Source organism: Haemorhous mexicanus, chromosome 23 (assembly GCF_027477595.1).
Source record: "Haemorhous mexicanus isolate bHaeMex1 chromosome 23, bHaeMex1.pri, whole genome shotgun sequence".
Lineage (NCBI taxonomy): Eukaryota > Metazoa > Chordata > Aves > Passeriformes > Fringillidae > Haemorhous > Haemorhous mexicanus.
In genome coordinates this window covers 1,997,209-2,011,125 of record NC_082363.1, presented here as the reverse complement: position 1 = coordinate 2,011,125, position 13,917 = coordinate 1,997,209, and the positions used below count along the sequence as shown (strand labels likewise).

The following is a 13,917-nucleotide window of genomic DNA, read 5'->3' as shown; positions in this document are numbered from 1 at the left end:
GCTATCCCAAACCCAGCTGTGCTCTGCTCCCCCCGGCCTCTCCAGAGGGGGATTTTTGGGATCAGTGTTCCCACATCCCGGGAGGCATCTCCGGGTCTGGGCTGGGACAGGGGGGCTGGAAATAAGGTCTGGAAAAATTACTGTAATTTCCAAAAAACTCCTGGAAAATCAGTGTAAATCCCAGGCAAAATCCCTGGAAATTCCAGGAAAAACCTCCAGAAAGATCACTTAAAATCCCACAAAACTCTGGGAAAATCACTGTAAATCCCAGGATAAAACTCCAGAAAAACCACTTTAATTTCTGGGGAAAAAAAACCAAAACACACCCCCCCCCCCCCCAAATAAATTAACAACAACAAAACAAAAACAAAAAAACAAACCAGGAAAATTAACTTTATTTCCAGGAAAAAAACTTAAAAAAAAATCCCTTTAAATCCCTGGAAAAAGCTCCAGGAAAAACACTCAAATTCCCAGAAAAAACAAAATAAAACAGGAAAATTCACTTTAATCCCAGGAAAAAAGCTCCAGAAAAATCAGTTTAATTCTCAGAAGAAAAAAAAAAAAAAAAAAAAAAAAACCAGGAAAAATCAGGAAAAATCATTTCAATTCCCCAAAAACCCAGGAAAATTTCCTTTAATTCACAAAGCCCCGTGCAGGCTTTTGCTGCTTCCCAAAAATAATCCGGGAAAGGTTTTCCCTTGCAAGACCTGGAAAAGCGGGAAAAGCAGGAGGAGGAAAAGCAGGAAAAGAAGGAAAGGGAGGAAGAGGAAAGGGAGGGAAAAGAGAAGAAGGAAAAGCAGCAAAGGGAAGAGAAGGAAAAGGAGGAGCAGGAAAAGCAGGAAAAGGAGGAGGAGGAAAAGGAGGAAAAAGAGAAGAAGGAAAAGCAGGAAAAGCAGAAGAAGCAGGAAAAGGAGGAGCAGGAAAAGCGGGAGGAGGAAAAGCAGGAAAAGGAGGAGAAAAAGGAGGGAAAAGAGGAGCAGGAAAAACAGGAGAAGCGGGAGGAGGAAAGGCAGGAAAAGCGGGAAGAGCAGGAAGAGGAAAGGCAGGGAAGGAGGACGAGGAGGAGGAGGAAGGGGAGGAAGGGGAGGAGGGAAGGCGATGATTCCCAAATCCCGGCATCCCTCGCTCCGCTGGAAGCGGCTCCGGGCCGGGCCCGGCGCTCCCGCCGCGCTTCGGGAATTGCGGGCCGAGCCCCGGGAGCCGGGAGAGCCCCGGGAGGATCCCGGGATCCCGCGGGCAGCGGATCCCGCCGGGATCGGCCCTTCCCGGCCCGCGGCCCATGCGGACACCGAGCGGCGGCCGCGGCCTGCCCAGGTCAGCGCATTCCCGGCTCCCCGAAATCCCGGGATCCGCCCGGGATCCGCCCCCAGCCCCCAACTTCCAGGGCTTTTCCCGGCTGCCCCCTTCCCCAGCCATCCCCGCTTTTCCTGCCGCCCCTGCTTCCCAAAAACCCAGCCCCAAATCCCTGGATCCAGCCCCAAATCCCTGGATCCAGGTGCAGATCCCAGGATCCAGGTGCAGATCCCTGGATTCAGCCCCAAATCCCCGGATCCAGCCCCAGATCCCTGGATCCAGCTGCAGATCCCTGGATTCAGCCCCAAATCCCCGGATCCAGCCCCAGATCCCAGGATCCAGGTGCAGATCCCTGGATTCAGCCCCAAATCCCCGGATCCAGCCCCAGATCCCTGGATCCAGCTGCAGATCCCTGGATTCAGCCCCAAATCCCCGGATCCAGCCCCAGATCCCTGGATCCAGCTGCAGATCCCTGGATTCAGCCCCAAATCCCCGGATCCAGCCCCAGATCCCTGGATCCAGCCCCTAATCCCCATTTCCACCCCCAAATTCCCGCATCCAGAGGTTTTCCCGGCGGGAAGAGCCTGCCCGGTGCTCGCTGCTGTCACAGCCATTCCCGATTTTCCTGCTGCCCCTGCTTCCCAAAAATCTGCCTCAAATCCCTGGATCCACCCGGAAATCCCCATTCCCACCCCAAATCCATGGATTCACCCAGAAATGTCCATTACCACCCCTAAATCCCTGGATCCACCCCCGAATCCACGGATCCACGGAAATCCCCGTTCCCACTCCCAGATCCCCTTTCCCACCCCCATATTCCAATATCCAGAGGTTTTCCCATTGGGATGAGCCCTCCCCACTGTGCTGGCTGTTCCCGCTGTTATTCCCACGCAAAAATTCCCAGTTTTCCCCTAAGGATTGGATTTAAAACTCCCAAAAAGCCGGGAATGGGAAGGGAGGTTCCCGTCGGTAACAAAAATAAAGGGGATTTTGGGACAAATAAAGGGGATTTTGGGACAAATGAAAGGAATTCTTTTTTGGTAAATAAAAGGAATTTTGGGGCCTAATGAAAGGGAGTTTTGGGGAAAATGAGGGGAATTTTGGGGAAAAATAAAGGGAATTTTTGGGGCCAAATGAAGGGGATTTTGGGGGAGATTATTATTTATTGATTCCCAGTTGTTGATTCCCAGTTATTTGTTCCTGGGATTAGCAGCAGGGCGGGGCAGATTCCCAGCAAATCCCACTGGGATGGATCCCGGATTTCCTGCTGGGATGGATCCCAGATTTCCCACAAGTTTGGATCCTGGATTTCCCACTGGGATGGATCCGAGATTCCCTTCTGGGATGGATCCTGGATTTCCCCCCACTGTTCCCAATCCCTGATCCAATCCCAGTGGGATGATTCCGGATCCGTGGGATGGTCCTGGGATGGATCCAGATCCCTGAGAGGATCCCAGGATGGATTTGGATCCCCAGGATGATCCCAGGGCAGATCTGGGTCCATATCCCTGGGATGGTCCTGGGATGGATCTGGATCCACGGGAAGGACTCAGGATGATCCCAGGATGGATCTGGATCCCTGGGATGATCCCAGGATGGATATGGATCCCTGGGATGATCATGGGGCAGATCCATCAGCGGCTCCCCCAGGCAGCAGCTCTGGTGCCAGGGATAAAAATATCCCAGGATAAAAATACCCCGGGATGGGAGAGGCCGGGCTGGGCCGGGGTTTGGATCCTGCTGTTCCCAGGGCTTGGGCCTGCTTAGGAATCCCCATTCCCAGGGATCTTCCCATCCCCATCCCAACATCCCTGGGTTCTTCTGCATCCCCTTTTTCCTGCCCCACTTCATTTCCATGGATCCTGCTTCCCGTTTTTCCTCTCCTAATTTATTTCCATGGATCTCTTGCAGCTCCCAAAACTCCCAGGGATGATTCCCCATCCCCACATCCCTGGATTATCCTGAATCCTGATTTTCCTCTCCCAGTTTATTTCCATGGACTCCTGCTTCCCAATTTTCCTCTCCCGGTTTATTTCCATGGATCCCCAGCAGCTCCCAGAATCCCCATTCCCCATTCCCATCCCCCACCCCTGGATTTTCCCGCTTCCCGCTCTTCCTCTCCCTGTGCATTCCCACAGATCCCATTTTTCCCTCATCCCACGGGATCCGTTTCTCTCCCGGGATGTTCCCACCCCTGACAGTGCAGAACACTCTGGGAAAAATCCCTTTTTCCCTTGGATCCATCCCAATCCCAGGATTATTTTGGAGGCCTGGGATAAATCTGGGCTGGGCTGGGCTGAGCTCAGCGCTCCAAACGGGAGTGACCTTTTCCCTGGATAAATTTGGGATGGGCTGCGATTCCCGCTGGGAGAGGGACCCGGAGCGGGAAGAGGCCGGATCCCGCTCCTGATCCCAATCCTGGGGTTGTTTTTCCTGAGGATTCCCAACTTTGAGGCTTTTTCTGGCGCTGCAGAAACTGGGAATTCTTGGTGTCCCGGGAACCTCCGGCTCTGGAGCTTCCCTGGGATTTTGGGGATTCTTCCCCTGGTTTTTCAGGATTCTTCTGGGATTTTGGAAATTCTTGTCCTGGTGTTTGGGGATTCATCTCCCATTTCTTTGTGGATTGGTCTCCTGTTTTTTTTTGTGGATTCATCTCCTGGTTTTTGGGGATTGATCTCCTGGGTTTTTGTGAATTCCTCTGTTTTTTGGGGGATTTTTCCTCCCAGTTTTTGGGGATTCTTCTCCTGGGATTTTGGAAATTCTTCTCCCATTTTTTTGTGGATTCACTTCATTTTTTGGAGATTTTTCTCACGGTTTTTGGGGATTCTTCTCCCAGTTTTTTGGTGGATTCTTCTCCTGGATTTCTGGCTCGCTTGGCGTTGCATCCACAGGGAAAATTCCCAGGTGGGGTGACCCAGGAGAAGTTCCCACTCCAGGAAAAGAATTCCAGGAGGGAAGATCCCAACCTTTCCTGGGATCATCCCTTGGGACCATCCCAAGGCTCCGACCTTGCTGCCCTTCCCGGTGCCCTCCAGGCGCTCTCCGCTTTCCAGGCGGATGCTCCATCGATCCCTGCATCGATCCCGGACAGATCCTGGCGCTTCCCACCCTTCCCTGGCAGCGGGAGCTGCAATTCCTGGGATAAATTCTCCCTGAGCCATTCCCAGCTCCCTGCCCGAGTTGGAGCCTCCTGGTCCTTTCCAGGGCGGGGATTGGGGCTGATCCGCCTTTCCCAACCCTTTCCCAACCCTTTTTCCTCCTTTTCCCCTTTTCCAACCTTTTTTCTCCTTTCCCAACCTTTTCCCCCTTTTCCAAACCTTCTCCCCTTACCCAAACCTTTTTCCCCCTTTCCCAACCCTTTCCCAACCCTTTTCCCACCCTTTCCCAATTGTTTTTCCCCTTTCCCAACCCTTTTCCCCCTTTCCCAACCCTTTTACCCCTTTCCCAACCCTTTTTCCCCTTTCCCAACCCTTTTCCCCCCTTTCCCAACCCTTTTCCCCCCTTTCCCAACCCTTTTCCCCCTTTCCCAACCCTTTTTCCCCCTTTTCCAACCCTTTTCCCTGTTTTCCGCAGGAACGCCCCTGGAGCAGCTGAGCCCCCCCCGCCATGGCCTCGCCCCCCCCCGCCCGCAGTAGGTACTGTCAGCCTCGGCTTTGGGAATTCAGGGATTTGGGAATTTTGGGAATGGGACAGCCAGCCCGGGGTGGGAAGGAGGGAGCAGCACCCAGGGTATCCCAGATATCCCAGCTGGAGCCTCTCGGGATTGGGAAAACCTGCAGGGCTCTTGGATCCTGGGGGCTGCTGGTCCTGTGCTCTGTCCCTGGTTCCCTGGTTCCCTATTTCCCCAATTCCCTGATTCCCCTATTCCCTATTTCCTTGACTCCCCTATTCCCTGTTTCCCTGCTTCCCTGTTTCCCTGTCCCTGATTCCCTGTTTGCCTATTTCCCTGTTCCCTGATTCCCCAGTTCCCTATTTCCCTGACTCCCCTATTCCCTATTTCTCTGGTTCCCTATTTCCCTGGTTCCCTATTTCCCTGTTCCCTATTTCCCTGTTCCCTGATTCTCTATTTCCCTGACTCCCTAATTCCCTATTTCCCTGATTCCCTATTTCCCTGATTCCCTATTTCCCTGATTCCCTGATTCCCTGATTCCCTATTTCCCTGTTCCCTGGTTCCCTGTTCCCTGGTTCTCTGGTTCCCTCCCCCCATTCCCGTGTCCGTTCCCATCCCTCTCCCTCCCTGTTCCCTCCCATTCTCCATCTCCCTCCCCTTTTCCTCCATTCCCATGCCCCTTTTCCCTCTCCTCCTCCATCCCCTGTGGATGTGACAGCCTGCTCAGGGAGAGGGGAAGCTGGATAAACTTTCCCATGGAGTGGTCTGGGAAGTTTTAGGGAGGCAGAGAGAGGGAATTGTGAACAAATGGTGAAAATCTGCCGGTGGTGTTTGGAGCGAGCTGTTTTCCTCGGATGTTTGCCCCCAGGGAGGTCTCCCTGATCAGCCCCCGAGGGAGATGCGTTGGTTGGTGACCAGCCAGGGTGCGAAGGAGGGGCTCCAACAAGCTGGGGCTTCTGCCCTGGAGTCCGTGTCATTCCTGATGCCGTGGGGCCGATCCCCCTTTTCCTCCTCCAACCCCTTTTCCATCTTCCATTTCCGTTCCTCCTTCCCTGCTTTTCCCATCTCCATCTCCCCTCCATCCCCTTTTTTTCTCCCTCCTCTACCCCCATCTCCCTTCTCATTTTCCTCCCCCTCCATCCATTCTGTCTCCTCCATTTCCATCCCCTCCTTCCTCCTCTTCCTCCATCCCCCTTTTCCTCCTCACTCTGGCCCCATTCCCCTCCATCTCCATCTCCATCTCCATCTCCATCTCCATCTCCATCTCCATCTCCATCTCCATCTCCATCTCCATCCCTCTTTTCCTCCTCCATCCCCCATCCTCTTCCCTCTCCTCTGTCCTCTTTTCCATCCTCCATTTCCATCCCTCCTCCCTGGTTTTCTCCATCCCCATTCTCCTCCTCCATCCCTTTTTCTCCCTCCTCTTCCTCCATTTCCTTCCTCTATCTCCTCCCTCCCCTTTCCCTTCATCCTCCTCTTCCTCCTCTTCCTCCACCTCCATCCCCCTTTTTCCTCCCACTTAATCTCCACCCCCTTTTCCTCCATCTCCCTTTTCCATCTCCTTCATCTCCCTTTTCCATCTCCTCCGTTTCCTCCATCTCCCTTTTCCATGTCCTCCATCTCACTTTTCCATCTCCTCCATCCCCTTTTCCATCTCCTCCATCTCCTCCATCTCCTCCATCTCCTTTTCCATCTCCTCCATCTCCTTTTCCATCTCCTCCATCTCCCTTTTCCATCTCCTCCGTTTCCTCCATCTCCCTTTTCCATGTCCTCCATCTCACTTTTCCATCTCCTCCATCCCCTTTTCCATCTCCTCCATCTCCTCCATCTCCTCCATCTCCTTTTCCATCTCCTCCATCTCCTTTTCCATCTCCTCCATCTCCCTTTTCCATCTCCTCCATCTCCTTTTCCATCTCCTCCATCTCCTTTTCCATCTCCTCCATCTCCTTTTCCATCTCCTCCATCTCCCTTTTCCATCTCCTCCATCTCCTGTATCCTCCTCCCTCCTTTGTCTCCATCTCCCTTTTCATCTCCCATCTCCATCCCTTTTTTCCTCCATCCCTCTTTTCCTCCATCCCTTTTTTCCATCCATCCCCTTTTCCATCCCCCCCCATCCCCCCCATCCCCGTTTCCCACTCTCCTGTGCCCATTCCATGTTTTCCGTGCCCGTTCCCGCGCAGGATCCCCCCCGGATCCCCCCGGCCCCGCGGGGATGGAGGAGCTGGGCCAGGCCTTCGACTTGGAGGACAGCGAGGAGGAGGAGGAGGAGGGGGAGGACGAGGACTCGGATTCGGGAGCTGATCCCTGCCCTGATCCCAGAGTTGATTCCGGAGCCGATCCCGGTGCTGACGTCGCTCTCCAGGCGCCCCCCGCGCCGGCGGCGCCCACCCAGCTCCGGTGAGGAGCATTCCCGGTATTCCTGGTGTGGAATTCCTGGTATTCCCAGTGTGGAATTCCTGTTCATTCCCAATGTGGAATTCCTGTTCATTCCTGGTGTGGAATTCCTGCTCATTCCCAGTATGGAATTCCTGTTTATTCCTGGTATTGAGTTCCCGGTATTCCCATGTGGAATTCCTGGTCATTCCCATGTGGAATTCCCAGTATTCTCCTGTGGAATTCCTGTTCAGTCCCAGCGTGGAATTCCCAGTGTTCCCAGTATTCCCAGTGTGGAATTCCCAGTATTCTCCTGTGGAATTCCTGCTCATTCCCATGTGGAATTCCTGCTCATTCCCGGTATTCCTGATACATCCCGAGGTGCCAGCATTGTTTTTCTTTGCTTTCCTTCCCTGCAGAAGGGCTGGAGATGGAGACCCAGGAAGGGTGAGTGGGATTTGGGGCATTTCGTGGGATTCCCAGGGAATTTTGGGGGTTCTGGTGGGATTTGGGGCTTCTAGTGGCATTTCCCAGGAGTTTTGGGGTTCTGGTGGGATTTCCAGGGAGTTTCCTGGGGTTTCCAGGGAGTTTCCTGGGATTTTGGGGGTTTTCAGGAGGTTTTTATGGGAATTCCAGGTGTTCTGGTGGGATTTTGGGTCCCGTGATGGATCTTTGGGATCCGTCCCCTCCGTTTGATGTCGCAGCTGCAGCCGTGCCTCAGTTTCCCCCAGCGTCTCTGCATTTCAAAGAGCTCCGAGCAGGAGAACTCTGGGATTTTGGGATCGTTTCCACCATCTCTGAGCATGTTTTCAGAACGTTCCTAAAAATCTGGGATGTCCCTAAATCCTGGGATCCCAAGGAGCAGATGGGGGGGAAATTCCTTAAAAAAATTCCTTATTTTGTTCCTTTGGTGGGAATGGGGTTGACAGCAGGTGGGAGCTTTGGGAGCCCCCGATCCCGGGGGATTTGCCCCCCATCCTGAGGGATTTTTCCCTGGAATGCTCCCGCAGGATCCCAGCACAGGTGAGCAACGGTGAGGCCGGAGGAGATTCCCAGATCCGGAACCGCACCTGGAAGAGGGAGAGCATCTGCCGAGGTGGGGAAAGGCTGGGATAACCCCCGGGATAACCCCTGGGATAACCCCTGGGATAACCCCTGGGATAACCCCCGGGATAACCCCTGGGATAACCCCAGGGATAACCCCTGGGATAACCCCTGGGATAACCCCTGGGATAACCCCTGGGATAACCCCCGGGATAACCCCTGGGATAACCCCTGGGATAACCCCTGGGATAACCCCTGGGATAACCCCCGGGATAACCCCTGAGATAACCCCTGGGATAACCCCCAGGATAACCCCCAGGATAACCCCCGGGATAATGCCTGGGATAACCCCCAGGATAACCCCCGGGATAACTGCTGGGATAACTGCTGGGATAACCCCCGGGATAACCCCCGGGATAACTGCTGGGATAACTGCTGGGATAACTGCTGGGATAACCCCCGGGATAACCCCCGGGATAACCCCTGGGATAACCCCTGGGATAACCCCCGGGATAACCCCCGGGATAACCCCCGGGATAACCCCTGGGATAACCCCTGGGATAACCCCTGGGATAACTGCTGGGATAACCCCCGGGATAACCCCTGGGATAACTCCTGGGATAATCCCTGAGATAACCCTTGGGATAACCCCCGGGATAACCCTTGGGATAACCCCCGGGATAACTGCTGGGATAACCCCTGGGATAACCCCTGGGATAACCCCCTGGGATAACCCCCGGGATAACCCCTGGGATAACCCCCGGGATAACTGCTGGGATAACCCCTGGGATAACCCCTGGGATAACCCCCGGGATAACCCCTGGGATAACCCCTGGGATAACCCCCGGGATAACTGCTGGGATAACTGCTGGGATAACTGCTGGGATAACCCCCGGGATAACCCCCGGGATAACCCCTGGGATAACCCCTGGGATAACCCCCGGGATAACCCCCGGGATAACCCCCGGGATAACCCCCGGGATAACCCCCGGGATAACCCCTGGGATAACCCCCGGGATAACCCCTGGGATAACTCCTGGGATAATCCCTGAGATAACCCTTGGGATAACCCCCGGGATAACCCTTGGGATAACCCCCGGGATAACTGCTGGGATAACCCCTGGGATAACTGCTGGGATAACCCCTGGGATAACCCCTGGGATAACTGCTGGGATAACCCCTGGGATAACTGCTGGGATAACCCCCGGGATAACCCCCGGGATAACCCCTGGGATAACCCCTGGGATAACCCCCGGGATAACCCCCGGGATAACCCCCGGGATAACCCCCGGGATAACCCCTGGGATAACCCCTGGGATAACCCCCGGGATAACCCCCGGGATAACCCCTGGGATAACCCCCGGTGGGCTCGGGAAGGTTTCTGCACTCCGTTGGGGTCCCGGGTTGCTGATCCCGATCCCAATCCCGATCCTGGGGTTTCCAGGGGAGCGTTTCTCCTTCCCGGAGGTGGAGGACGAGGTCATCTACGACGATGTTCCCTGCGAGGGCCTGGATGTGGAGCAGGACGGTACGGGAGCGCTCTTCCTGCTTTTCCAGCCGGGAGCCGCCTCTTCCTGGTTTTCCAGGGGCCCCCATCCCATTTTCTGTCAAGAAGGAGAATCCCATTCTCCAGGAGGCTGTGGGTGGGAATAACCAGGGAAATCCCAGGATCTGGGAGGGATGGAGCTGCTCCCAGAGGGCTGCAGGACCCTGAGGGTTCCAGAGAATGGGAATTTTGGAGTTCTGCACTAGGATTCCCCAATTCCCAAAATTCTCCTTCCTCTCCTTCCTCCCTCATTCCCCTTCCTCTATCCCCCTCATTCCCGTCACTCCCAGGGGATCAGTGTCTCCTGGATCCATCCATGCATCCCAACTCCCTTCCAAACAAAGCCCAGAATTCCCATGGCTTGGGAGCACAGGGAAAAGCGGGAATGGAGCAGGAAAAGTGGGAGTGGAGTTGGAATGGGGATGGGAATGGAATGGGAATGGAGCAGGGATGGGAATGGAACGGGAATGGAGCGGGGATGGGAATGGAATGGGAATGGAGCAGGAAAATGGGAGTGGAGTTGGAATGGGGATGGGAATGGAATGGGAATGGAGCAGGGATGGGAATGGAACGGGAATGGAGCGGGGATGGGAATGGAATGGGAATGGAGCAGGGATGGGAATGGAATGGGAATGGAGTGGGGATGGGAATGGAATGGAATGGAGCAGGGATGGGAATGGAATGGGAATGGAGCAGGGATGGGTATGGAGCGGGGATGGGAATGGAATGGGAATGGAGCAGGGATGGGAATGGAATGGGAATGGAGCGGGGATGGGTATGGAGCGGGGATGGGAATGGAATGGGAATGGAGCAGGGATGGGAATGGAATGGGAATGGAGCAGGGATGGGAATGGAATGGGTATGGAGCAGGGATGGGAATGGAGCAGGGATGGGAATGCATCAGGGATGGGAATGGAGTGGGAATGAGATTTGGAGTGGGAATGGGAATGGAATAGAGTGGGAATGCAGCAGGGATGGTAATGGAGCAGGAATGGAGCAGGGATGGGAATGCAGCAGGGATGGGAATGGAGCGGGGATGGGAATGCAGCAGGGATGGGAATGGAGCGGGGATGAGAATGCATCAGGGATGGGAATGGAGTGGGAATGAGATTTGGAGTGGGAATGGGAATGGAATGGAGTGGGAATGGAGCAGGGATGGGAATGGAGCAGGAATGGAGCAGGGATGGGAATGCAGCAGGGATGGGAATGGAGCGGGGATGGGAATGGAGCGGGGATGGGAATGGAGCGGGAATGGAGCGGGGATGGGAATGCGTTGGGAATTCTGGTCCCGCAGGCGCGGGGCTGATCTACGCCGAGGTGCAGCGCGGGGAGGGGACGCGCCTGGGGCAGGACCTGGGCTGGAGCTCCAGCGAGTTCGAGAGCTACAGCGAGGGCGAGTCCGGAGAGGAATCCCGGCCGGAATCCCGGCGGGACGCCGAGCCGGCCAAGCTCCGCGCGGCGTTCCAGCCCAAGGTACCCATCCCTTGGAATCCTCATCCATCCCTTGGAATCCTCGTCCATCCCTTGGAACCCTCATCTATCCCTTGGAATCCTCATCCATCCCTTGGAATCCTCATCCATCCCTTGGAACCCTCATCCATCCCTTGGAACCCTCATCCATCCCTTGGAACACTCATCCATCCCTTGGAACACTCATCCATCCCTTGGAATCCTCATCCATCCATCCCTTGGAATCCTCATCCATCCCTTGGAACACTCATCCATCCCTTGGAACACTCATCCATCCCTTGGAATCCTCATCCCTCCCTTGGAACACTCATCCATCCCTTGGAACCCTCATCCAACCTTTGGAATCCTCATCCATCCCTCCCTTGGAATTCTCATCCCTGCTTGGAATCCTCATCCCAGCTTTTCCTGGGATTCTCCTACATGGAAGCACCAGAGCATCCCGCAGATGCTGCTGTGTTTTTCCTGGAATTTTCTTTCCGGTTTCCTCCTTCCCTTTTAATTTTTCTCCCTGCTGGAGCCTCTCCCTGTCTTTCCCTGCTCCTGCTGCACTCCCTGCTCCATCCCAGCCGGAATTTTGGGATGCTGCTGCCTGTTCCTGCTGCTTTGGGATGGCTCCTCCTGCTTTTGGGGCTGTCCCTGCCTTTCCCATCTGCACTCCCTGCTCCATCCCAGCCACAATTCCAGGATGATTTATCCTGGTTTTGAGCCTCTCTGCTGCTCCTGCACTGCCTGCTTTCTCCCAGCTGGAATTTCGGGATTTTTGGGATGATTCCTCCTGGTTTGGATCCTCTCCCTGTCTTTCCCTGCTTCTGCCCTCCCTGCTTGCTCCCAGATGGGATTTTTGGGATGATTTCTTTTGTTTTTGAGCTCTTCCCTGCTGTTCCTGCACTCCCTGCTCCACCTGAGCTGGAATTCTGGGATGCTGCTGCCTGTTCTGTGCTGCTTTCCCTGCTGTTCCTGCTGCACTCCCTGCTCCATCCCAGATGGAATTCTGGGGTCATTTCTCCTGTTTTTGAGCTCGTCTCTGCCTTTCCCTGCTCCTGCTGCATTCCCTGCTCCATCCCAGCTGGCATTTCAGGATTTTTGGGATGGTTCCTCCCGTTTCTCCTTTCCCCGCTGCTCCTGCGCTCCCTGCCTGCTCCCAGCCGGAATTCCGGGCTGCTGCCGCTGTTCCCTGCTCCTTTGGGATGATCTCTCCTGTTTTTTTGCATTTGCTGCTTCCTGGGATCTCTGCTCTGCTGCTCTCCCGCTTTGCTTTGGGCTCAGCTCTCTCCAGACCTCCATAAACTCAAGGAAAAATGCGCCAGGACTAAGCGGGAGCTCCTGGCTCTGAGAGTTGGGGGGAAGGAAATGCAGGAGCTGAAGCACAAATCCGATTGGAAGGTACCGACCCCGTCCTGCGTCCCGAAATTCCCCAAATCCCTGGCCTGGGGGGATAGAATTCCCTTGTGGAATGGATCCAGGCTGGGCCCATCCCATTCCTGTCCCAGAAAATCAGCCTGGAGCTGCTGGGGTGCCGCTCGTGTCCGGCAGCTCCCGGGGCTTCCCGAGGCATCGGAATGCCGGGATTCGGGGATACAGGAGGGAGTTCAGGAAGAAAATAATGAGTTCAGGAATTCTGGAAGGAATTCAGGAATTCAGGAAGAAAATCATGAGTTCAGGAATTTTGGAAAGAATTCAGGAAGAAATTCACAAAGAAAATCAGGAGTTCAGGAATTCAGGAAGGAATTCGAGACTTCAGGAAGGAATTTACAAGGGAAGGAATTCAGGAATTCAAGAAGAAATTCAGGAATTCAGGAAGGAGTTCAGGAGGGAAGGAAGGAATTCAGGAAGGAGAATTTTGGGAATTGTGGAACCTCAGGGCAGAGCCTTTCCCACCCCATCTCATCCCAGCTGGTATTCCTTGGGTTAGAACTGCTGGGATTTGGGGTAGAACACTTGGATTTGTGTGAAACTCTTGGATTTGGGGTAGAACTCTCAGATTTGGGGTGGGAAAGGCCGATCCTGCTTTCCCTGCCCCACCCATCCCATCCCGTCCCGGCGCGGAAGGGCCGGAGCCGCCCCCCCCTCCCTGCCTGGCCCCGCTTGGCTGCGCTGCACGACCCCGCCCCGGCTGCTGCAATCCATGGCCGGGATCCCGAGGGATCCGGGGGGATCCAGGGGGGAACCCAGAGCCCCGGCCCTGTGCCTGCTGCTCCCGGCTGGGAAAACAGGGAATGGCGCTATAGGGATCTTCCTGAGGGGCTGGATCCGGGACGGATCCTGGGGCAGCCTGGAGCTTCCTGATCCCTGAGGTCCCTGAGTGATCCCTGAGATCCCTGTTTTCCTTGTTATGCCTGTGATCCCTGTTATTCCTGTTATCCCTGTGATCCTGGTGGTCTTACCCTATCCCTGTTATCCTGATGATCCCTGTGGTCTTTGTGATGATCCTGGTGACCCCTTTGATCCCAGTGATGATCCCTGAGATCCCAGTGATCCTGGTGATGATCCCTGTGATTCCAGTGATGGTCCCTGTGATCCCTGATCCCCTGTGATCCTGGGGATCCCTGCAATCCCAGTGATCCTGGTGATGATCCTTGTG

General features: G+C 54.9%; 1 protein-coding gene across 1 annotated transcript in view; it reads left to right on the top strand.

Moving 5' to 3' along the window:
* Window positions 1–1,141: 1,141 nt before the first annotated feature.
* ARHGEF10L (Rho guanine nucleotide exchange factor 10 like) overlaps window positions 1,142–13,917 on the top strand; it is a 38,475-nt gene continuing 25,699 nt past the window's right edge. The window contains 8 exon segments of the mRNA XM_059866475.1: window positions 1,142–1,314; window positions 4,867–4,928; window positions 7,084–7,268; window positions 7,270–7,300; window positions 7,696–7,723; window positions 8,287–8,372; window positions 9,765–9,848; window positions 11,161–11,339. Coding sequence (XP_059722458.1) covers window positions 1,280–1,314; window positions 4,867–4,928; window positions 7,084–7,268; window positions 7,270–7,300; window positions 7,696–7,723; window positions 8,287–8,372; window positions 9,765–9,848; window positions 11,161–11,339 — 690 coding nt within the window. The 5' untranslated portion in view covers window positions 1,142–1,279.